Genomic DNA, 26,368 nt, shown 5'->3' on the forward strand with positions numbered 1-26,368 from the left:
TCAATTGGAAGGTTGTTTCGATGAAATAATAGATTTCAAAATAAATAAATATATTCACAAAAAAATCTTGAGCTTGTAATGGACTCTTCACAGATCAAGGCACATTAGGAGTCCTAATACTTTTTAAATTTTAGGGCGTAATTATAGAGGACTCGATTCTACTGTCTATATTTAATTGGGATTCTCCAGTTTTTAATTCTTCGGAATACTCTAGGATTTTTGTCATAATGATTATGATCAACGTTAAGGATCAAAAGAAGATAATTTATATACTCGTATATATATGTGTTGTGTGTGCATGCGTGTGTGTGCGTGCGTGTCTGTGTGCGTGCGTGTCTGTGTGTGTGCGTCCGCGCGTGCGTGTGTGCGCGCGTGCGTGTGTGTGCGTGCGTCTGTGTATGCGTGCGTGCGCGCGTGTGCGTGTGTGTGTGTCAAGGATCGTACCAAAAAGATCGCTACGATCGCCAGTCTTACGCTATTAGCCGAACCCATGCTGGTCGCACCTGGAAAACCTTATGTCTTACCTTTTATATATTTATACTCTGGAACTATAATAATAATAAGAGATTTGAAATTTAGTCAATAATGCTCCTTCGAGAGGCGGGCGACAACGAGTAAATGAATATTCATGATAATAGCGCTGTGACAATTGCTATGGTTATCACTAAAACGTGAAATGTCGGTGTTCTCAGGTGAAGGAGATCCATATACCGCCTCGTTTTCAAGGTGCAGCGTCTAACTTTCAAGACGACATTGCCATGGTCATCCTGGAGATTGACTTCGAGTACAAGACGTACGTACGCCCTGTGTGCTTGGACTTCACGATCAATTTCGACCGGCTACAATTACGGGAAGGAAATATCGGCAAGGTATTGCTTATTTCATAATTTACACTTCTGTTTAAATATTATATAGGTTTACACTTCTGTAATGAAATCATACAATCAATATAATCCCTAAAGTAATTTTAAATATATCCGCGATATTGTAGAATAGCTATAGGATATTACTCGTTAGATATGAACTTAATCAACACTTTTGTGAACATGAGTTTGTGAGATATGTCATAATTTTTAATAGGACACGCGGTAAGAAAATAAAAGAAACAAATGCGTTCGCCGCCGTGCTCGAGCTGTGTAACTAGAACGATTGAAGTTTGCGAGCACTGACGTCATCGATGCTCGCCGCGTGCGCACGCGCACACATGCGCTCCGCGCTTTGTACCCGATCTCGTTCACCGCAACTCCGCTAGATGACGTAGAGTAACACGGTTGCCACAATGGACGACCACTTCAAGGCATATCCCCCCCAAGACTGCTACAATGACAAGTCTTGCGCTGCATCCAGTGCCCTAGTAGGCGCCTATCCACGCCGTGTTTACCGGCTAGTGGTCGGAACTCGAGTCGCCCCCCAATAAAACCAAGGGGCCTCCCAAAAATAAGGTCACACACAACGTGACATGACACGCCCAAGCAAGAGGGCCCACCGAACAATAGCTACCAGGAGGTAGAAGAAAGAAGACGACACACCGACGCCGACACCAACAACGGAGAACAGCAGAGGAGACAGCAGAAACATATCAAGTCCCACACAGCGCACCGCCGTACCGGGAGGCGAATATAGTATAGCATTAGGAAATTTTTGTTAGCTCGAGCCCTGAATCCGACGAATTTGTAACAGCCCCACAAGGCTAACAACAGATTCACCACCCAGAATACAGACGGCACTCGAGAAACTTTTGGCCACAAAGCACATATCAAAGCAAAATTGGTCATTAAAACATATATTAAAGACTAAATATGTAAAAGATTAAAAGGGAAGACCCGCAGAGGTACCAAAGAAACTGAGGCAGCTCTAATAATTGCTTGTCTGAACAGCTGACGAGGCACATTGCTCTGTAGGAGTGGTCGTAGTACTGTAGCTTCTTGTTCTCTTTCTTGGAGACTCTCAACAGCGCGATGCAAACTTTTGTTGCGTCTACTGTGGCGCCATCTGTCATTTATCCGTTTCTTTGCCGCCGCCGCCGCGATGCGATCCACGGACACGTGGGTAAGAGTTCGCTATGCTAGGCAACGCGTGTTTCGAGGCGCAGTCCAACGGCGGAGCGGTTAGCGAGTGGCGCGCGATATGCACGCCACAGCTCGTACATCCGAAGACCGGTGGAGCTGATAGGTTCCCGAGTGGCGGCCATAAGCCTGTGGACACGGCGTGGGTAGACATCTAAGTGGTCCGAGAGAATTCAATATTGTGAGAAGTCGCTGTATGCAGATTGGCAGCTGGATGGATAACATGAATGATAAACATGCCTGGGTCATACACATCATGATGGTTTTCACTTGAGAAATAGATTTGTACAATTAGCAATAAAAGAATAACTATATAATTTCTTGAATCGCACACGATGCAGTAGCTGAAACAATACACGGAAGACTGATACATGGATGAAGTAATATAGTAGCAATTTATTTCTGGTTATATTTCGATGTTTAGATAGTGCTTGTTCACCTTTGTTATGTTGTGCTATACCTAAAGTATATTAGTTTTCTAGGGAATATTGACTTTCTATTAGTACTAAAGTTTAAACAAATAGTAATGTAAATGTTCATCGTCATTATATCAATCGATAGACGCTCACTGTTAGGCTTAAGCATTAAGATAATTTATTATTTATTCGTAATTCCAAAGTATATGAATTTAGGGAATCTAATTAAAAAAAATTCTCTTACAGGTGGCAGGTTGGGGGCTTACGGCTGAAAATGGTATGGCATCGCCTGTTCTCAAGGTCGTAGATCTGCCTTACGTTAAGATCGAGAAGTGCATAGCCGAATCCCCGCCCGGATTTCGAGAGTACATCACCAGCGACAAGATCTGCGCTGGATACGGCAATGGTAATCATCCGGATGGTGTCACTACTGTTCTGCCTATTTATGTTCACCTAAACTCACTCTTACTCGATAAGCTTCTTTTCAAATTCTGTTATTTATCTTGTTGGGGAAGCTCCGAAACGTCTCATTCAAAATACGGCATAATCGAAGATCTAATCAGTGTGTAAAATGACAACTTATGGATCTCAGACGTGGTCATTTAGGAAGGGACAAGAAGACTCAAGGGCACCCACAGAGCAATTGACAGAAGAATCAAGTTCAATTGAAGACTTGATTGTCTTCAGTAGCAGTGGGCAGGGCATCATAGCAGTACCACGAGCCGGTAAACGCGACGTGGGTAGAGATGTTCCCACTAGGAGGACTGACCACATAGTAAAGGTTGTGGAAAAAGGTGATCATCAAGGCGTTCGTTGGAGGAGTCAATGGGTATCTACCGGCTGACATGATGATGTCAAAATCACTACTCTTGTCTAATGACATGCCTCATCTGATGATGGCTTGTCGTATTATATTTGCGACATCTAGCGTCGAATATTCCAAATAATACATTCACATTAATAACGAAGTAGCTGTTTTATAGTTGTTTATGTTGCAATATTAAATTGATGTTCGAGTAAAGACATCAGAGTGAACACACGTCCACTCTTGCTTGTCAGACACACCATACACAGACAGAGACACAGACTACAATTGCAGACTCTTTTCTGCCATCTGCGGCAAATTTTGTCTTTGGCTCAAAAATATAGCCATCATCCTGTACAGTCTTATCTTGTCCTTCGTCTATTTTTTTTGTCTTTATGATATTTCTTCCAGTGATAGAAAAGAGCATTGAATTTTTAATTTTATTATTACTCTATGTTTATTTCTCTAACATTAAGTGAACAAAGAAGAGTATTAAAAAAGTATAGGGTCAAGAATTTTAAAAGACAATACTATAGAAAGAAAATCTCCCAAATATCACACGTTTTGCAATCTTCCTCTAAATGTCTCCATACATACGATTCAAGTAGATATTAAAACCATGATTAGGCTACGACCTTGATCAAGGATAACCCAAGAGTTGGCTTCCAGGTACGGCCCTCTGCAAGGGAGATAGCGGAGGCGGCCTCGCCTTTCCTGATCTGGACCGGGGCATAGAGAGGTACTACCTCCGAGGGATTGTCTCAACAGCCCCCAGCAACGAGAACCTCTGTAATGCCAACACCCTCACCAGCTTCACCCAAGTCGTGAAACACGAGCACTTCATAAAGGAGTTTCTTTAGCTTATTGTACCCAACTGGCAACAGTAACCCTTTATTTCCATAGAGATTATTTTCGTCAGTGTTAAGTCTTCGTTTATAAACACTGAGTTTCTCAGCGCATGCTTCCAACACAGAATCGATGGCCAATTGTAAAGTTTTGACTAATAGTGGTTTAGGCATATAACAGATACCAAAGGTCTAAAGTTTGATCTAGGGTTTAGAATAAAAACTTTTTGATATCTGATGAAATATCTTCTAGAAGTTTTAATAACATAATGAGTCTTATTTCTTTGAACTTAGGTCTCAGTATTATATCGCAGTAGTAGAAAAATATGTTTTTATATATACATTTTATTGAATAAAGGAAGGAAATTAAATATTACTTTGAAAATTATATCGGGATGTCCTTCAGTTCTTCAGACATATACATATCAATCTGTATAATATAACATATATATAGCTCAAATTCATTAATGTTTAGGTCTGGTTGGCACGAAGTAGCCCTTATGTTAAATTATACGCAAGGCAATCTATATGGTTACTTTATTCACCTTTGTTACCTGCCAAATCTACTATGAGTCAAACTTTCTAGTCAACCAACGGTTTTAATTTTCAGCTTTTATAAAATAACGAAGCTCTGATAATTATGAGCTCTTTGAATATAGTGCTACCGAAATAGTTGTACCTCGCTTCAGGTATGAGCGGGATGAGACGGGGGAAGGAACGGCAGCTATGTTCCGTTAGTCCGCCGTCAATGCCCGCGACGGCGCTCGTGTTATTTTCCTCAGCCCCTCACCTCGCAGCGCTTAAGGCGCGGTACAGCAGTTTCGGTAGCACTGGCAAAACTACGTGTGACACATCACTTACCTCACTACCTTTCTCCTTCTTTTATATGACTGCTATTTCCGTAGCGAATAATACCTTCTTTTCCTGTCAAATGTAAAATAATTAGTCTTCCGTTTTTTAAAGTGTGTTCTTAGATTCGTTTCGTTTTTCAGAGATATATAGAATAACCCACAACTAAAACAAATATCTTTAATACACTTAAAAATAAAAAGGTATAAATATTTTTTAAATGAATACAGTTAAATCGAGATTGTTATTTAGATAAGTCATTATAATCAAGACTTTTTAAAGATCAAACGTTATATTAAAAATATTTATGTTTTTTACGTCAAACAGATCAAATATTTAGTGTAACAAATATAAATTAAGTATTTGAATAATAAGTGTTCACCAAACCACTAGATAATTTTTCGTTAGCGCACGAATAGACTAAAAATTATTAGAATTAAGAAGAGGACCAATATTTAGCCACTTCCGCATATGCAGTGGTAGTCGTGCAATGAAATGCACCGCCCGCCAGCCCGCTGATAAATGCGTATGCGGCAAACAATGCGAATCACACAACCGCCACCACCAAATCACTCAACACGTGTTTCACCCCTCCACGGGGCATCTTCAGGAGTTATGTTACACCGATTAGTGCCAAACACAGAGTCAACTCTGTGTTTGGCACTAATCGGTGTAATATTGGTCCCTTTCTTACTTAGGATGGACTTCCGCGAAGTAACGCCTGATTCCATTAAATATAAAAATTATTAGAGATTCCTCTAACAATGGTAGTCCAGCAGTGGACTGTATAATCTTATGTAATTCCCACTTTTTGTAATAATTACATAGGATTGACACTTCACAAACAAGATTCTATAGGATGGGCAGCAACGTTCTCTGCGTACCGTACCACCATACTGCGATCGCCAACCCGTCTGCCAAACATGGCGGTGTTGGTATATCCCCTATAGATATCTTTGTGGGAAGACCTATGTAAATGACATCGTCAGATGGAGATCACACGGCTGAAATGATGATCATTACATCATAAAACCGTCGAACAAGTTTTTTGTAATATTTTTTTTATTAAATAAATTTTTACTTTGTATTCTTTACATATGTTACTTGAATATAGTGATGTAAACGATGAAGAAGTTGGTGAACGACGTTGTTATTAATAATGTACATTGCTCAATGATATTGACTGTTTTATTGAACAAATTTTGATAATGAACTTTATTCAGATTTTGTTTTTGTTTCATTTTATTACTTACTGCCTTACTCGATGGACTTCTTTTATCAATAATCTTACGTATGCAATTCAAATGTAGCTATAGCAAAATACTCCGAATTTTATGTTAATTATTGAAACCTATGGTGGTTGGGGCTGAAAGGTTTTGAAATGGCGACCACGATTCCGTAGCCAGGCCCAACACTAGGGGACCTTCAATATAGTTAGAATTATTAATATAGTAGACGCTTAGACCTTCAAGTGGGCGTTCATCAGCTGAAATAAAGAAATGTCATTAATAGAAGAAAATCTGTAGCGGGTTGACCATAAAGTTTGATAAATCTAGATCAGAGTTCCCCAAACATTTTTGTGTCGTAGACCCCTTGCCATGTCTTTCCGTGTTCGGAGACCCCCTTCTTACCTAATTTTGATTTCCGGTAAATTTCTAACTGTAGTGAAGTTAAGTGTTAAAAACTTAAAGTAAAACATATGTTAATTTATACATTTATTAGGTTTTAACAAGTTCAAAATATATTGCGACCACAAAGCGAATACCAACATCCTATAACTTACACAATTTTATAAACATATATAATAATTTTTTTACTTCATAGGTACTTTTACAAATAATGTAAATGTTTTGATATTATAAGTATTGATAGTAGTATGATGTAAGTAAATAGGTACTATCAGTGTATGTGTTGAGATCCACTATTGTGGGCCCCATTTTCATTTCATGGACCCCCAAATTTTTTCAGCAGACGTAGACCCCTTGCAGGTTGTCATAGACTCCTAGGGGTCGATATAGACCACTTTGGGAATCACTGATCTAGATCCCCCATCATGTCCTTGAAGTAGAACTGTAATAATAGAACAAGGAGAGACCTGTTAGACCTGCTAAGATTAATTCCTCTTATTACACATGAATACTAAAAACTTGACAACAAATCCAAATGATAAATAAAGTCCTCGTATATAGTTGATATAGATGACATTATAATTATTTATTCATTTTACAATTTGTGTAATGACGGACGTGAAGCCTTTAAGCATTCTCTCTCTGTCAACCGAAGGAGATGCAGAGATAATTAGTAGGCAGTTGTCTAAATGTTATACCATAGTCAATTAGTTATATAAACATATACTACATATATATAGTAAGGTTGTGCAGTGATAAAGTGATAAAGGCTTGCGATCGTATGTCGCGTGTTCAAATCCCGGTAACATTCTTATATAAAATTCACACTTTGTGTCTTCCAAAGTTTATAAAAAACGATATAAAACTTCCGCACGAAATTGAAAAAACAGGTGAAGATTATGTTTCTAGATTTAAGAAACAAAGCATTGAGATTATGCTGCGTGCAACGATAAAATAAATACACTAACAGACACTTTGATCCAATGCTCTTAGTTTTGTCTGTGGGCATACGAAGCCTGCAAATTGCATGGAAGATTTCTGTGATAACTGTTACAACGCATAAATTATATATCCTTTACTTCGGATCTTGCTTTGCCCTATCCGAACAAAGCAAGATCCGAAGTAATAGGTAAGTAGTAATAGGTAATTTTTTTAAAACCTTATTTTGCACAATTAATATTTTATTATTATTATGTAATAATAATCAACAACGATTACATACAAAGATAAATTTTCTGTTTATTAATATATTTATTGTTATTATCTGTGATGCACGGCATTTTTAAACAATTACATCTTTACACGCTTTTTTGGAGCAGTGGTGGCGCAACAATACTGGACTGAGACTTGTAGATTCCATGTTCGAATCCCTGGATACAACTTTTATAATGCGTTAATTATATAGGCTTAAAACTGCCCACAAATAAGTTTTCAGAGGACGGATAGCAGTAATCTCTGCGTGCCATAATACCACGCTGCGATCGCCAACCCATCTGCCAAGCGTGGTGAATATGGTGGTGTCCTCCCTTAGATATCTTTGTGGTAGGATTGTGCCTTTCACTGCGCATCTATGGGCAGAAACAATAGCGTTTTTTAAAATTTCTTTATTACGGCCGTAAGATGATCACGGCTGGACATCCTATACTCCAGAACCGTGCTAAAGAAAGTTATCTTTAATAACCTTGGTTTGCGCAATCTCGCTATTTGACTATAATGCAATAGTCGTATATTTTAAAAGCGTGCGTCACGTGACCGACTATAATAACCAAACACGTGTGCTCCTACCAAACAGGCAAGCATTCGGTGATAGCTAGAATCTTTTTAGGTCACAAATGTAAACCTTTAATTAATTTGTCATGTCCACGAGAGATATTATCGCTTGCGTGATTGAATTTTTTATTTACGTTTACATACAATACTTTTTGAGCTGACAATGTTTTCAGCGCATTGGATTTAATTTATTTTTTAATTGAATACGTGTAAGTTTAAAGTTATATTACATGCAGTAAATTCGTTGAGACTATTTACTTATTTGACAATAGCTTCCATAGTATAAGAGAGAAGGATATCTTGTTTATGGTTCTCGTGATAACAACATAATGATAACAAATTTCGATATAATACATCGAAATTTTTCTTACACAGTGTGTTGGCAGATTTATGTTTTCGAGTTTAAATAGAAAATGAAATATTAAATACGTAGTTTTAATAAAATTATTGAACGATAGAATAGAAATGTGTATTTTGTTTTATAAAGATAATGTCATTTGGATGTGTTCGATTTACACACACTATTCAAAACAGATCCTCGTGTTCTGCGCCACATGCTCCAGAAAACTTGGTTTGATTGAGCTGATACTTCGACGAATATTTTGTTTTAAATTCACTCGGGCGCACCTTTTCATGAAATGAAACTATAAATCTGCTACTAAACAACCTGTATATATTAATATTCTTATACACATTTACCAAAATATCATATAAATAATTTAAAATTTTCGGTCATAGGTACTTTCTGATTTTCAATCACTTAATTTCGAACGTACTTTAAAAAAAGGCTTTCATTAAAATACTTTCCCCAGATTTATTTCAAGTAAATGCATTTAAGTATTATCAATCCAAAAATCTTATACAATCAGTAAAGGAAGTGACCATCAAGACAAGATTTCTTTCTCTCTTTGCTTTTTCCGTTTTGGATATGTTGATTACTCGCATAATTCAAGGGAAATAGCCAGAAGCGCCTATATTTGATAGAATAGCATATATAGTACTATTAAAATCGGTATTCACGCCTTAGGTATGCACGCGGTATGGGGGGGGAGTTCCGTCAGCTCACCGTAACTGCTCATTCTTCAACCCCCACCACGCCGCACTTCCTAAGGCGCGGTACAGCGGTTTCGGTAGCACTATAGAAATATAAGTACGATAAAAGTTCTGCTATTACAAGGACGTAAATACCAGTCGAAGGTGAAGCAATTAATGACGTCATTCAGTTGGAAGACATGGGTTCGATGCGGCAAGGAGTTCTGCATTCAGACCAGCATCAATGGTTTCAATCACATCGCCTCACCCCGGAGACACTGGATGGAAAGGTATGTGCTTTGAAATACATCACAAGGCGTGATTTTTTAGACCGGGCTAGCTATGGCTGTTTTCGATTGGTACTGGACACTGATAGCCGTTCTAGCTTTTTATTTTAAGACTCAAAGTTCGAAGATCTTAAATCTGCGAGCTATCAAATTAAAAAAATCGCCTGACGTAAAGTATTGACTAATTGTTATATACTCTGTTTTCGGAGAACGATGTGAAACTTTTCTCTTAAGACAATTTAGTTGAATAGATATCGGAGGTCGGATATGATCGGTTGGAGTCGCCGGTGCGTGCGGCACTCCGTCGGGCACGAACAGGAGAGCGGCGCGTTTTGAAACTGATTCGGTTGTCATTCGCGCGCCATGAAATGTGCGCAGGCGTGAAGAGGTTCAACAATAGCCGCGTACTCTACCAACCGAAATTTCACTGCTGCCCAAGTGTTCATAGCAGCAGGGCAGATAGAAAGCCTAGCTTAAGATCTCTTTTATAGTTAGCCCGAAGGCTTCCGGGGAAGTTTCTGCTCAGGTATACTACTACTATTTCACTGTAGAATAAACTTGTGTCTTTACCGCTTGAATTACTATCATAATATTATATGTTGTATATTTACTTCATCGGGCTAAGTTAACAAAATCGTAGACACTTGGCTTCGCTATAGGTTCTCTGTATTCCGATTGATATTCTCGTTGTTAGACTTGTGGGGCTCTTACAACTTCGTCGATCTCAGGGCTTGTGGGTCCTCGACCCGCGAGCTAATAAAAAAATTCCTTCCTTCTACTCCATACTAGTCGCCACCTCCCGGCGCTTCGGCGCGCTGCGAGAGATTTGCTGTGTTGCTGCTGCTTTTCTCCTTCGATGGTGGTGTTGGAGTCCGCGTCGGCGTCGGTGTTCTTGATGTTCTTCTTGCAACTACCTCCTGGTAGTTGCTATTCGGTGCGCCCTCTTGCTTGGGCGTGCCTTGTCACCTTGTGTGTGACCTTCTTGATGGGGCTATAGGTTCTCTCATCGGACCAGTATTCCAGAGGTAAATTGTCATATAAAAAAAAACTTTCTATGTAACCTTAAAGCTACTATCCCTAAGTCTATCGAATTTTAAAAAGGTGACTCTTTATTGTAAAGTTGTTTTCTTGCTATATTTTTCTTATAACAAACTTCAATTAATACTTCTTAAATTAAAGTAGGTGCAAATAGCATTACACACCTAAATATATATACAGAGCAATTGATTATAACTTTAAAGGGGTGAATATATAACACATTTGCTATAAAATAATGTGCAGTACACCTTGAACAAAAATCAATGGTTTCAGAAATAATAATATGCATAACCATCGTTTTCAAAATTCTAATTACTTCATGTTAAATCAATTATAGTATACTTTCTGTCACTGCATACTTTGCTCTCCCAGAATTTATCAGTCTGTCGCACTCTAAAACAAAAAAAATAATGTAACATATTTCAGTGCAATATCTTATTCATCTTTATTGAAAATATATGTTAAAACTTTGAAGTTTTTTACTGACATAAGTGCTATACTTTAACAGCTGTATCCAATCATCTTGTATTATAATAAAAATAGCGATTGACGTCATTATAATAATTATGAATATAAATAACAGTCTGATGCAAAAGTTTCAGGGGACCTTATGGGGTAACGATGGTTTCGATAGAAATTTATTTGTTCAATAGAAATTGATAATAATCAGTGATGGAAACATATGTCTAGTAGTGGAAAAGCTGAAATTATGATGAAACAAAATTTACGATTTTCTTTCAAGAAGGTCAATTTAGAGAATTTCTTTTGTCACGCTTTCAACTTCAGCCGTTGACCGGAAAAAACGTTACATGTCAGAGAAATATTTTTAATAATCATTTTATTAATTACTAGCTGATCTCGCAAACGTTTTTATTTGTAAATTATTTATTAATATAATAAATAATTTACAAATAATAAAACGTTGTTTTGCAAAAAAAAAATAATATTTTAATTTACAAATAAAAAATAAGGGCTGATCGTAGAGGGGTAAAAATTTATGGTTGTATGTATTCTTGTATGCTGTATCATAAAAAAATAAAAACAAAAAATATCGTTAAAAAAATAAAAAAAATTTTTTAAGTGTGGACAACATTTATCACTTAGGGGTATAGAAAATAGATAGTAGCCGATTCTCAGACCTACTGAATACGCATATTAAATTTGGTAAAAATCAGTCAAGCCGTTTCAGAGGAGTTCAAGTTCGAACACCGTGACACGAGAATATATTATATTATATTTATATATATTATATTATATTATATTATAATATATTAGATTTAATATTAATTACATATAGATTATTATTATATGATAATCTAGTTCAGATACTTTAATAATCACGTGGAATTTCCAGGGTCTTATGGGTTTGCATAACAGGCGCCGCAATCTGGGAAGTAGCGGAAGTCTCCCTTGGACAGTTACAAAGATACAACGAGAATCCAACGGTCGTGACGTTGGAGAAGGACTTCAGATCCTGGCGGTTCAGTTTACCTGGTATCACTATATGTGAGAAAGTTAGTATTTACGTGATGGTTTAGATGGGCTTGCACAAGCAAAGTCAATTGTCATGCATACATTTTTGTACCAAAACATAAAGATTTGTGCAGGAAAAGTACTTTTGAGAATAGGAAGCATGAACATTTTTACGAATAGATTCGTGAATTAAATTCTATTATGTACTACTGCGATACATATCAATTATGGCTGCAGAAATATTTGTATCACTTACTACTGTTTTATTTTGACATATCCTGATATAGTGTTGCTTTTTGTATAAAGTACAAACATAGCAGACAGCTTATTGCAGATTAATTCGCAAGCTAAGCAAGAGATAATATCTATTTCTTACACCCCTCTTTGACGAGTAAGCTGTCTGGAAGACTGTGTAAGCATATGTCGCCCTTTCCTAGAAAAACCACTGAAACCGCGACGGATCATGTATATAGTGTCTTATATATATATCTGACATTAATACTATAAAATGTTATCCAATTTTTAACGAAAAAACGAAATCGTATTTAACTCATCATTTTTATTTTACCTTTAAGACGTCCAGTGCTGAACATAGGTCTCCTTTATAGCTTTTAAGTTAGAAAAAGCGTCCTGCTCAATAAGACCTATTTGGTCCTATTTCAAGTCATCAAGACAAAAGAGCAAGAAAATAGACTAAGGAATGGAGGAGATATACATTCCATTTTACAGGACCGAGTGAACCCGGACAAATTGGCGGATGCAATAGAAAGACGTTGGCACGTGGGTCCGGAAGACGAGAAATACTCCTACTATAGTCGCTTCGTCAGTACAGTTGCCAACTCTGACCTGTTCCACCTGGATGGGTACCAGGAATTTAGAGACGATGAACAGTTGAACGTCGACCTGTTCCAACTGGCGCTTGAGGTTGTGTTTTGTTTGCCCTTATTTTTAAATTATATAAGGCTTTACTAATACATTTCTGTTTCCTGTTTTGTCGCTGAATATCCGTGACATGGATATGTAATGTTTGAAGTGAAAAGTTTTATCGCTCGTTCAACCTGCGACCGCGAAGGTTTTCGAGTGGAGACCTAGAGCTGGTAGAGGTGGCGTTGGTAGGCCATCCACCAGGCAGACCGACAATAGAGCCAAGATCGTGGAAAGTCTCTGAACATAGGCAGTGCAAGATCTATTCTCGTGGCGATCTTTTGAGGAGGCCTTTACCTTACATTAGGCGTCTACCTCCTGAAAAAAGAATTTACTGCTCTGCTTGATAATAAAGTAAAAAATACATTTAAAAAACTTTTAAGTTAAACGGTTTTTTGATACCCATATTGTGCTGGTTGTGGAAAAATATGTACCTAGTCCGCCATATTGGAACGGCGTCCATCTTGAATTTTAAATTTTGACATAATCATCGTATTTTACTAGTGTAGCCCTTTCATTTAATACCCATATTGAGGGGGTTAAGGAAAAATATGTAATCCGTCATTTTGTATCGGCGGCCATCTTAGATTTATAATGTTATTGATTTTATTGTATTGTATTGTCATCTAAATAAAATGTGTGTACCAAATTTGAGATCAATCTGACAACGGAAAGGTGCTTAAATTTCAATTTCTAATTTTGATCCAAATAAATAAACAAATTCCGTGCGGGTCGAACTAAATAAAACCGTTTAAAAAGAACTTACAAATCTGACTCAAAATCAAATCCAAAATGTCCTTAGAATTACTACTATAAGGTATTGCAGCTGATATCGATATAATTTTCGTGTTAAATCTGACAGGGCCCTCATCTGAAAAGAACCCACGAGAAACTCAAAGTTATTTTCCATTTGGTTTCCTTCTTAAATATCTGTTGAGAATGTGGAGCGCTCCAATTAATATTAATAATATTCGCAGAACTCAATTAGTTCGACCGATGCTTATTGTCGTTGTCGTTTTGTCGTTCTTTTATCATTCTTATTACTCATAATTTTATATGACATAAGTGGGGTTGCCTAAATATCCTTAAAACAATAATCAGAGAAAGTCATTCTCAGGCTTTATTATCTCTTCAAAATCCATCACATTGTAATAGAATTTTTTGTTAATTCTTTTATAAATATTTTTTTTCAAATCTATTACAACATGTTGATATTTAAAGAAATCCCTGTAACAAGATTTACCCACAAGTTTGTTGTCACATATATAAATTATTTTATGATAATTTAGTAACATTAAACGGAAACATATTATAAAACCGTGTACAGTTGCCAACAAAAGAGTTGGTATTAACCCTTTTCTTGATAATGTATCTGTAGAGATACATCAGAATTAAAAAAAAAATAGTGGCATCAATTTTGAAGGTAATTTCTCAATTTTCGACCGCTTGTTCAGTTTTTTCTGTTGGCATTCTTGGGTTTTAAAAGTCAAGTTGTATGAATATTAATGTAATATTAAAAAAAAATCTGCCGAGTTAAGGGTTAAGCTCATTTTTATTTCTAGTGTTTTAAGCATCGGTATTTTCTTATATTTATTTATATTCTTATGCGTATAGTAAATAATGTTTCCTACATCTTGTAGTGTTATTGAAATTAATCAAATAAATTATCATGTTTGGATTCGGGGACCAGGATTATCAGGAACAGTGGGAGCCTGGCAATAGAGAACTGAAAGTTCGTTCATAGGTCGCAGATTCGATTCCCGGGATGCAATCTTTATAATTCACACTTTGTGTTAGCAATAGTATCCCTTGCGTACCATATTACTACACAGCAATCGTCAACCCGCCTGCCAAGCGTGGTGATTATGGTACTTCCTCTTATACAGATATCTTTATTTTTGAGGACTATGCTGATGTAGACGATCTACAGAGTGATTAGTTATTAATGTAAAAGATTTAAAGCCTTTACCATTATTTCTAATCAAGTGTATAAAGTGATCACTCTAAAATAAGTGACTTGAATTTGTTTTATTATATCAGAATGCAACTGGCCAATAACTTCTAACAGTACAGACACAGATAATAAACAATAATTAAATATAATGTTTAGTTATCTGCATTTATATACGCTTATTCTTACTACTTTATAATTACGTTTTTTCATATATCTGAAAACTTCGATAGTATATTAATTAACAACAAATGACCTATACATTTTACCGCTAAACGCTTGTACACTTTGACATCAATAACTCTATTTATCACACGAGAATTATAAATTGTTGGGTAATATATGTCCAGGTGATGCCAGAACATCAAGTGAAGACGACCTGGTCGGTGGACGTGGATGCCAAATGGACGCCCGTGATGACGGAGGCTGGCGTCTGTTACGTCACTAACTCAGTGGCTATAGCTGATGTGGCTATGTAAGTTGAAAGAGTTGATAATGGTTATCATCATATACCCACTGCAAGGCATACGTCCCATCAAGGAATTCTTCGGAGAGGCCTCAAGGATATACTTCCAGGACGCCGTACACCATCCGAACCATCTGGTGGACAATATAAGTAAAAATTGTGATATAGAAAAAATAAAAGAACATAAGTAAAAAATGTGATATAGAATATAGGAAAATGTAAAAGTAATGAGGAACGAATGAAAGGCGATACAGAGCGAAAGGGAAAGTCAGATGAATTGTGGAAAGAAATGAATGAAAGATAATATGAAGTATGAAAGAAGAGAAAGAAAATAAAAAATGTATGTGAAAAAAATGTAAATAAAAAGTCCCTGTCCCACACCAGATAGTGGGTACGAGAGGCTCCCAATAGCGGGGCAAAAAAAAAAGAACCATCTGGTGGCCCAAGCGGCCAATTACGAACCAGAACAAAACTCAACAACAGTAAAGCGTAGGCCACGCCACGCAATGCTAGACGAGGACGCACCGGTCCCGAAAGGTATCAAAAGACGCCACCCAAAAAAAACCAAGGGGGGCCCCCATAAAGAAGGTCACACACAAAGTGACAAGACACGCCCAAGCAAGTGGGCGCACCGAATAGCAGCTACCAGGAGGTAGAAGCAAGAAGAAATCAACAACACACCGAAGCCGACTCCAACACCATCGAAGGAGAAAAGCAGCAACACAGCAAATCCCTCGCACCGCACCGACGCGCCGGGAGGCGGCAAATAGTATAGCGTAGAAAACTTCGCCTTCGGCCCGCGAGCCCTGAAACCAACGAAGTTGTATAAGCCCCACAAGGCTAACAACGATTACACCAACCTGAATACAGAGAGAAGGCATTCATCTCCCCTAAAGGTCGCCTCGATGACTGGTCCTGCGTTGCCCCGCAGCCAGCTATATCCACGACCTGCACTATATCTTTGGTCCACCAAGGGGCCTATCCACGCCGCATCTGCCGGCTCTTCGTCCATCTTCGGAGAAAAGGATCACACTTTTCTCCGAAAACCGAGTAGATATTTAATGGAATCAGGCGTTTCCTCTAGCACTCTGTGTTTGGCACTAATCGGTGTAACATAACTCCTGAAGATGCCCCGTGGAGGGGTTAAACACGTGTCGAGTGATTTGGTGGTGTCGGTTGTGTGATTCGCATCGTTTGCCGCATACGCATTTATCAGCGGGCTGGTGGGCGGTGCATTTTATTGCACGACTACCACTGCATGTGCGGAAGTGGCTATATATTGGTCCTTTTTTAACCGAGTAGATAACAATAAGTCAATATCATACGTTAGAGCCATCTGACGTACATTTTTTTTTAATTTATTAGCAAACGGATTTCATATCCGCGAGGCCTGAGTCTGAAGGAGCTGTAATAGACAGAACGGCGAACAGCGTTCAGCACCAAACAAATATAGCTATCGATTCGTAGTCGCCACACGCGAGTCTTTCAGCCATCGATTACACGATAGAGATACCCCGCCTATTGCCATTTCAGACGCGTAACACTTGGAACTACGTCGATGACTTAGGTTTTTCTTCAGATATCCTCATTTATGATTCAATCTAGCAGCGTCCGAGCATAGCCCTCTCGATTGCTCTCTGTGCCACCTTGACCATTCTTATCCATCATAAGCTACCACACCTCAGATCCATTTGTCAAAAGGTCACTAATACTTCAATAAATACAGATTGAGTTGATCTCGGATCCATTTGTCAAAAAATCACTAATTATTTTATTGCATTTCTTTGTGATTATTATAAAAATGATAAATTATTTATTGACATATTTCAAAAAGGCATGCCAACAGCAATAATTAATATAAGCTTACATTAGTTTCAACAATATACAACGTTATATGTCGTAGGCATCGCCCATTGTAGGCATACACAGCATTGAACATTATTGTGTTTATATCTATACAAAATAAAACAGTAAATGAATAAAACATAATATTAAACGACTCTCTAAATAATAATTGAGCAAGTTTTTAAATTAATTACAGACAATATTATATATTTTTGTTAGAGTAATATTTTAATTACATTTTTATGTTAGTGTTTTAAAAAATAGATTATTAACTTGTGTTTTATTTGCAGCGGTATTATTAACAGCAGTATGGATTTACCTCTCAGTTGCAAGTATTCATCCCTCAGCTGCTACGTGATGTTTGAGTCTTTAAAACCAATGGACGTAAGTAAAAATTGATATCTTAATAGTAATTGTCTTTATCTTTTTACCTTAAAAAACATTTATTTATTTATTTGTTTATTTCAAAACACTTATTTTATACATATTATTTATAACGACGAATATAATGCCGAAGACATTCTCTACCAGTTAACCGTTATGGCGGTGCAAAGGTAAATTAATAAAGGTAGGAGAAAGATAAATTATCATAAAAGACGAAATATTAAGTAAAAAAGTAAAATCATATTAAGAAAGTGAATAATGGTAAAAAAACTTATGTAAATGTACTAATGGCTACTTCTCAATATAATTATATATCAACATACCATAGTGTGTGTGTGTGTGTGTGTGTGTGTGTGTGTGTTCGTGTGTGCGTGTACGTGTGTGTGTGCGTACGTGTTTGTGCGTGCGTGCGTGTGTGCGTGTGTGCGTGTACGCGTGTGTGTGCGTGCGCGCGCGCGCGCGTGTGTGAGTGTGTGTGTGTGTGTATTCAAATATGTATTATATTTAATTATACACCATTCATAATATTCATTTGTTCACATTATTATCCATTTTGAATTGTTTAGAGAGTTTACTGGGAATTTAGTAGCGAGGTCGAATCAGAAAGAAACGTACAACTTCGGCAACGGGGCCGAAAGATCCCCGAGTGGGGCCCACCAACCGGTAGAGTTGGCGTGGGTAAGCCACTATTAGGGGCGGCGGCTCCTGGCGGACGAGATCGGACAGGACCTTTCCTTGCCAGCAGTTGTGTCGGCGATGCTGAGCGGGTCATCGACGTGGAGGGCCGTGGCATCTTTATGTGAGACCGTCATGGTCCAGAAAGAGGCCGCCTTACGGGATCGGCAGAGGACGGATCCCGCTCGGAGACGACGACGTCAGCGCAGAGACGTGCCTCGCTACGGCCCTCCGGTGAATGGTGCTCCCCTACCATAAATGGGGCCTTCGGAGTCGCGGGAGTTTAGAGTGGAGGCCCTAAACTCCTACTAGCTTCAGCGACTCTGAGGCGGACGCTGGTTCGACGTGGTCTCGAACCATCGTGATAACACCACGAGGGTTTCGGGGGTAGCGTTTACACGCATACCCCGGAACGGGCTATCGAAAAAATAGCACGGCGTGAGGAAGGACCGCGTGGCGATCCCTAACCGGAAGATACCGCGGTCCCCCGTATAGCGCAGAGGGCGACCACCGGGGGGGTTTCAGTGGGTAGGAATCCTACATACCCCTGTCCTCCCCCCAGAGGCGGGGCATCTTGAACACCGGAAGATTTCCCCCACTGAAACCAAAAAATAAGAGTAAGCTACTGTTAGATAGACACTGACGAATTGCTTAAGGTTGCGGGAAGTGGCTGGATACAGCGCAAAACCACCCTGGCGGTCTCTCAGGGAGGCCTATGCCTTACAGTAAACATCTATCGACTGACATTATAATAGTGACAATTTGAAAAGAAATTTACATATTTTTAATTTGATCTAAAATTCAAAAGGTTACTTTTATGGGTAATTACTTTTGTGCTACATAAGTGAGCTTGGTCTGAACGTGGCCATAAGGAGCCGATTTGATAGAATCAAGTTGAGTTGCCTTACACAAATATCTAAATGTTTTTACTCATTTGTGTACTTGTAATTAAATTTAAACTTGATTGCTACATACGGGTATTTCTTGCTCTAGATCTACGTTCACTCACCCTACGATATTATGGAACTGACCACGCTAGTCTCCCAGACGTTCCCGACCCTGAATCGGGTGACTGAGTTAAGTTTGATGGAAACTCGCACCGGGAGAGATGTGCGAAGTCTGCGACCTAACAGACGCCGCTGCCTTTACAACGATGAACCCAATTCAGACGGAAGACAGGTGAACTTTCTTTAAATTTATTATTGAGATGACCTGGATACCCATAGGGCAATACTACAACAATAAGATGATAATTGAATAGGCAAAGATAGCCCAACTGTAGAGGAGAACTTGCAATCCTTAGTTATAGATTCGATTCCCGGGATACAATCTTATACAATTCACATTTCGCGAATTAAAGGTATAGGATTGCATTGGTCATGAACAAGTTTCTGATGGATGGGCAGCATCCTCTGCATACCATAACACCAACTTTCTGATGAGGTAGTCAGTGGAGACTCATTTTCCAAGTTATAGAAAAGAGAGCTGGGTTTCCAGAGATTAATGGTCTCGGTAATTTATTTGAAATACGCGGGTGAACCTCATTTTCATCGTAATTGTATATGTAAATTTATATGTTCTTATCTTCTGATCTTTTAGGAAATTCCAAATCAATCGGCATAAACGAATTACAAATTCAGACAATTAATTCGTTTTTGATAGACCCACAAAGTTCAGCACCATACTCTAGAAGTAATGTTTTTCCGATGTACTAGGTTTACAGCACCAACACCTGTCGCCTGACCTGCCGGATAAAGCGAGCTATACAACTGTGTGGTTGCAGACCGTTTTATTATTTCTATGCAGGTTGGTTTACTTTTTTTCGTGAACTGTTGCTTATTGCAAAATATCGAAACTCCTTCGCCGAGTTATTAATATAAAATTAAAAGTAAATTGTGATATTAATCTTATTATTGCACACAAGAGTTTTTATTTGTTCGTAATATATAGAGCATGTTTTGTTGACTCATTTACATGATTCATATTACAATGTATGCATCAATTATTGTTAAATTTGATTTAAAAAGAACAATTGTGGTGTTTTTGGCCAGTTCTTCTTAGCAGATCAGAATTCCGAGCCGGTGTTAGCTTGATTCTTATAATGTTGAAATAATCGGTGATTTCAAAAGTACGTATACTTTGTATCAATTATATTATACAATATATAATTAATGCTTGCTTGAGTAAAGATATTATGAATTTCATTGTTCTTGATTGCCGTTTGGAATTTCGACTATTACGTAAATAAGAGTAAATATATAAAAGGTTAATAGAAATAATATACAGAATAAAGAAAAGCGATGTTTATACGGTTAGTACTAGGAATAAAAATAAGTTTGTTACAACTGGCCTCAGAAAATTATTGACTTTTTTGCGGGCAAGTGTGTACAGTCTTACAATGTAATTTATATTTATACATATTCCATGTAATATCTTAAATAACCTGTAAAAATATGTAGTCCTATGTAGTCTAAAGAATTTATAATATGCATGATAATAAAGCACATATTAGTTACATATATTTACCAATAGATGGCGCTTCATTTAATTTTCACATTTATGACCTAATTGTCTTATAAGGATATAAGATTTTTTTTCCACTGCCTAAGTCGTGGTTTTGTTTCAATGTTTAGGATTTTTCTGCTTGATAATTACTTGCTGTACTCGTATTAAGGATATTGTAAAAATAATCACAGAAAACCCGTCAGAGTTTGTTGTTGGCTAATCTCTTAGAGCAACATTTCCACATCGATTGGTTCCGATAGATACACATTTATTTATTTTTATCACAGATATATTTCTTATTTTATAGTTCTTTGGTTTCTCTTAATCTCAATATTTATTACCTTGTTGTTCAGTTGTATCCAGATCTACTTTAAGTCGCCAGTCTGTTACATCACTGAATAAGATGGCATTTTTTCACTTGTCACTCCAGAAGGAAAGCCATGTGACACAGCCGCCATGTGGTGCCTGGCCACTCACAGTCAAGAACTAACCAACTTCGGCGGAGTTAAATGCCCTTGCAGCCAGCATTGCGTCGATGCGATATTCAGGGAAATCTCCACTGTCGATCAATTATGGTGAGTAATAATTATCTCATTTGAGCGCGTAGGGATTGATACGTTTACATACGTAAGAAAAGAACTAATATATATCAACTTCCGTTATGTAACAGTAGTTTTGCAATAAAGTACACCACCCGCCAGCCCGCTGATAAATGCGCATGCGGCAAACAATGCGAATTATACAACTACCACCGTTAAATCATTCAACACGTGTTTCACCCCTCCACCCCATCCTCAGGAGTAATGTCACCTCGATTAGTGTCACATGATGGGTCAGCCATGTCCCCATGATGGGTCAGAGAGCGTCCACAGTACGTCGCTATTCCAAACAGTCTTGAGCCTCGCGCTTTAACTTCGCTCCATGTCATTCTAACTGTCTTCACTTCTGCAGTGATCGTCAGGTTTGCTTCAAGCAACCACGTCCTTGCTTTCTTTGAGGATTCCATTCTTGGATTTGACTCGATGTATGATTAGGGTCCCTTCGGAGCGTGTGGCTTATCTAGTTTCACTTGCGGCGTTTGATCTGCTGGTCGATCAGCATCTCACCGCAGCGTTTCCAGAGATCTAGGTTGGAGACTTTCTCAGGCCGGTATATACCGAGAATATGTCGAAGACAGTTGTTAACGAAGTCTTGGAGCTGACGCGAGATATCTTTTGGTATACATATCTATGTTTACTATGTAGTATATACTGTACTATGTAGTACATACTGTAGAAAAAACTTTGTAATCCTAAGACTCCATTACATTATGTTAACAAATGTTCCTACGGGCAATGCATAGACTTTTACAATGGGACCCTGGATAATTTTCAAAAAGCTGCCATTACTAGTTTTAAAATCACGGTCAAAGAACATTTGTGTGCTAGAATTAACTATATTGTAAATGATTTTTATAGAAGATACCCTTAGAAATCTTAAATCATTTTTAATAAAATTTTATATTGCCGCTAAATTTCTTACGCCTGTTCTTCTCCAGTCCGAGCTATTTATCATCTGATAGATGGACTCAATTTAAGTTAAAACAATTTTTTATTTTGAGTTTGGTGGATTTAAATTTCAATGCGATAAGTGTATCGTTGAATATCGTTGAATAAATGAGATTATTTATTCATTTATAGTGATAAATAAATACATAATCTCTTTTATTCAACAAACAAAAAATCTCATTGTTTATCTCTGTTTTACGTTATCAATATATGATCAGGACATTAGGTACGGCAAGGTTACTTGTTCAGAGAGAAAAGAAAAACGTTTCCTATATATGACTATAAACTAATTAGGTGAAATAAAAATAATAAAAGAATGTGTATTTATCATATAGGCTTTGCTAAACACCTATTAGAAGTCAAGATATATATATATATATAAATATATATATATATATATATATATATATATATATATATATATATATATATATGTAAACATATGTTTGTATCACCATGTTTAAATAGAGACAAAAGGGCAAAGCGCTGATAGCTTTGTAAATTTAAATCCGGTGAAACTTTTAACACCAACTGACAGCTTGATAAATTTATCATCATCATCATCATCATTTCTGCCGTAGAACATCCACTGTTCGTCATAGGCCTCCCAAAATAACTAGTTTATTAATTTTCTTTTCGTTTCCCTATCTTAAAATATGATAGGGATTTTTGTTTCAAATAATTTTTGGTACTTTTTTATTAGCGTTCTCTTCTGGAAACCTTCACAAGGTCTTTCACTAAGAACTTGAAAGAAGATACATACATATATATATATATATATATATATACATATTTATATATATACAACTTCTTTCATCTTTATTCATCTTTACATTTTCTTGTATCCTCTTCTCTTTCCTTTTGTATCGACTTTCTTTCTTTATTATTATAATAATAAATAATAGGGCTGCTACGAAGCGGGCTGCATCCAGCATCCGGCTACGTTGACAAGGGCGTATGTCCAATTTGTGAGTGGACGTGATAAGCCACGCTTGCCGGCCCAAAGTCTCCAATCAAGTACAAAGACCTAGTGTTATGCGCGCTAAGTAACCTACCCATTGCTACTTCAACTTGTAACTACTTAATTCCGGATTAAATCTCAAAAGAAACCTTGAACATATAAGCACATCATCTTTACGAAAACCAATCACCGCAGGGACCGCGGGCCGTTCCAGAATCGCGCTGCTGTTCGCTTTACAGTTCAGGCGCCACGCACCAGGTACACCAGGGAGATAGTGTTCCACTTCGAGGATCTGGTCGGTAAGACAGATCATCTATTTTCTACAAATGTAAACGATAAACGCAATACCATTATTAATATATGTGACGTAACTAAAATTATTTCGGAGATTATAATTCGACTTCTAATTCGACATTAACTTAAACTGCAACGCTTGAAACCAATTACATGGGAAAGCGAATTGGACAATATTGATCACTCTTTTCGTGAATCGTACAATTTTTTCTTTTTTATTCTTGTTTCTGTTTCTCTATATTTTCTTTTAAAATATTGTACCAAAAGTATAAATAAAATCATGGCTATTGTTATCTCCATCCTTTTGGTACATCTTTCTATGGCCATATAAACGCTAATACATCTCAGGTAATTTTTTTGAAAGCTTTAAAATAAAAAAAAATATCATCAAAGAATATATGTGTGCTAAGTATCACTACACTATAAATATCTTTATAGATAGCACGCCTTGGGAACGATGTATTCTCCTCCAGTCTATTTGAATGTTTATTAAATACGTATATTCATATCACTTTTTTGACTTTAGTTGGCACAGTCTTTCAGTTCGAATATAGCTCATTGTTCCACAAATTACTGGCACACTTAAGGTAGACTATATAACTTAAACGTAGCTTAGTGACGCTTTAACAAATGACCATGTAACTTAGGTTTAGATTCGGTTATTTATCGCACCGGTGGCCAACTTAGATCGAATTGGCTGGACTGACCTGGAGATACTCGGAGACCAAAAATAAATCGTGAATAACTGTAAATTATTTTTCCTCTCCAGTATCGTTTGGAGGAGCAGCGGGTCTCTTCCTTGGAGCAAGCTTCATCAGCCTTATGGAGATTCTGTATTTTTTTCTGGAGAAAATAATCACAAGTTTTTTCCCGAGGAAAACCTTACAAGTTACCCTGGTTAGTTGTGTATGTCATGATTTCAGTTGTAGAAGGTGAATTGCGGAACATAATCTTCTCTACAGATTTTCAAAATGACCGGTTTAAAGCTGCTTGAGTGCTATGTGGTCTGGTCGCTACCATTTCAACTAGCCGCTTACGCTGATCTATGCCAGTTACTTTTGCTCTTCTATCTTATATATATATATATATATATATATATATATATATATATATATATATTGTAGTCACAAAATTGGTCTTTAAACTCTGTTTAAGATTTCACATATATATATAAATATGTATGTACTATATATGCGTGTAATCTAATGACATTTGGTAAATTTTGACAGATGACAATTATTGTTGTGATTAGTAGAAAGATTTGTTGAGTATTTTTATTAATTAAAGTTTTAGAAGTAAATTCGAATGTTTTTTCAATGAGCATCTCACATATGTAGAGCAGTGGTAGCCCAATGGTAGAGAATTGAGACTTGCGATTGTAGGTCGCAGGTTCGTTTTCCGCTATATATAAGATTATCTTATATAATTCACACTATGCATTAATTACATAGGATTACCACTGCCCACAAAAAAGTTTCTAGAGCATGGGCATAACATAATACCACACTGCCATCGCCAACCCACCTGCCAAGTGAGGCGATTATAGTTTGCCTTTACCTATGCCTTGCAGTTGACGTCCAAAGTAAATAAATAAAACTACAAAGCTAAATTACATCAACGATCACCTCACACCAGGTGAAGCTATAAATGACAAATAAATATTAATTATATGATATAAAACGCAAAGTAATTAGTAGCACAAAAATTAACAATATAAACTTTGGACTGAAGATGTTATAAAATATTTCGTTTTTAGACAGAAGAATCCAGGCCTCGCTTTGAAGCCACACGTATCCATGAACTAACATCTGTTTTAGAAGAAAGAAGTATTTACAGAGATTATAGGAAGAATATGTTCAGTTCGAAATGAGAGAAACTTAATATAATGGTTTGTTTTTTATCTATTTGATTGTCCAACACTAGCCTGTATTCAAATAGGCATACACATACACTTTTGAATGGTAAATTTTTGATGTGTACAAAACAATATCAATCATGCAAGTGAGTCAACAAACCAAGTTCCACGTATTTCGATCAAACAAAAACTCTTGAATGAAATTAATGAATGAATGAAACATTATGATTTATTTAGTAACATACTTTTTATTTTAGATTTTAAAATAAGAAAAGTAAAAGCTAGGTAATCTTGTGTGTATTATATATACGTACACTGAAAGATTTATTAACTTTTTTAAAAATGAAATTTAGGCTTTACCAGCTTAATTTTATTTATTGTATTTATCGGGTTATAGTCACAATTTATATTTGACTTTAAAGTTTAAAGCATTAATAGTATTTTATTAAATAGTTATTGAAAATCGATTGTTAAACTCATCTCTCTGGGAATCTCTATTTTTAAGTCCTCCCCCTCTCCTCTCTCCTCCTACATCCTCCTCCCTCTCAGGAGCTGTCCGAGAAACTTTATTTTCGCTTCGTCATTTCAATTCATCTGTTTCATTTGCTCAGAATTTTCCAAAAATTTCTCTGGATCCTAAATTTTCTTATCACGCCTGTTAAAGGCGGAGTCGTTTTTCACTGACGAACCATTGATTTGACTTTGTCAAATATTGAACGTCTAGCTAAATATTTAACGATAATTGTGTCACG

General features: G+C 37.0%; 2 protein-coding genes across 2 annotated transcripts in view; both read left to right on the top strand.

The window, feature by feature from the left end:
• The window catches only part of LOC137926399 (modular serine protease-like), a 41,338-nt gene extending 35,741 nt beyond the window's left edge, over positions 1-5,597 (top strand). Inside the window, exons 13-15 of the mRNA XM_068770001.1 lie at positions 693-869; positions 2,729-2,888; positions 3,957-5,597. Coding sequence (XP_068626102.1) covers positions 693-869; positions 2,729-2,888; positions 3,957-4,147 — 528 coding nt within the window. The 3' untranslated portion in view covers positions 4,148-5,597. The remainder of the gene's footprint in view (positions 1-692; positions 870-2,728; positions 2,889-3,956) is intronic.
• Positions 5,598-9,611: 4,014 nt separating this feature from the next.
• Positions 9,612-25,631, top strand: LOC137926124 (uncharacterized). Its single transcript, XM_068769653.1, has 12 exons — positions 9,612-9,701; positions 10,488-10,618; positions 12,091-12,250; positions 12,939-13,133; positions 15,435-15,559; positions 17,686-17,779; positions 19,448-19,633; positions 20,170-20,260; positions 21,390-21,534; positions 23,663-23,766; positions 24,531-24,658; positions 25,518-25,631. Exons 1-12 carry the CDS (start codon positions 9,612-9,614, stop codon positions 25,629-25,631), a joined length of 1,563 nt encoding a protein of 520 aa, XP_068625754.1.
• Positions 25,632-26,368: the final 737 nt, after the last annotated feature.

This window comes from Battus philenor, unplaced genomic scaffold (genome assembly GCF_028537555.1).
Source record: "Battus philenor isolate CCGP_79_NKW_IND1 unplaced genomic scaffold, ilBatPhil1.0.hap1 SCAF_29, whole genome shotgun sequence".
Taxonomy (NCBI): Eukaryota; Metazoa; Arthropoda; class Insecta; order Lepidoptera; family Papilionidae; genus Battus; species Battus philenor.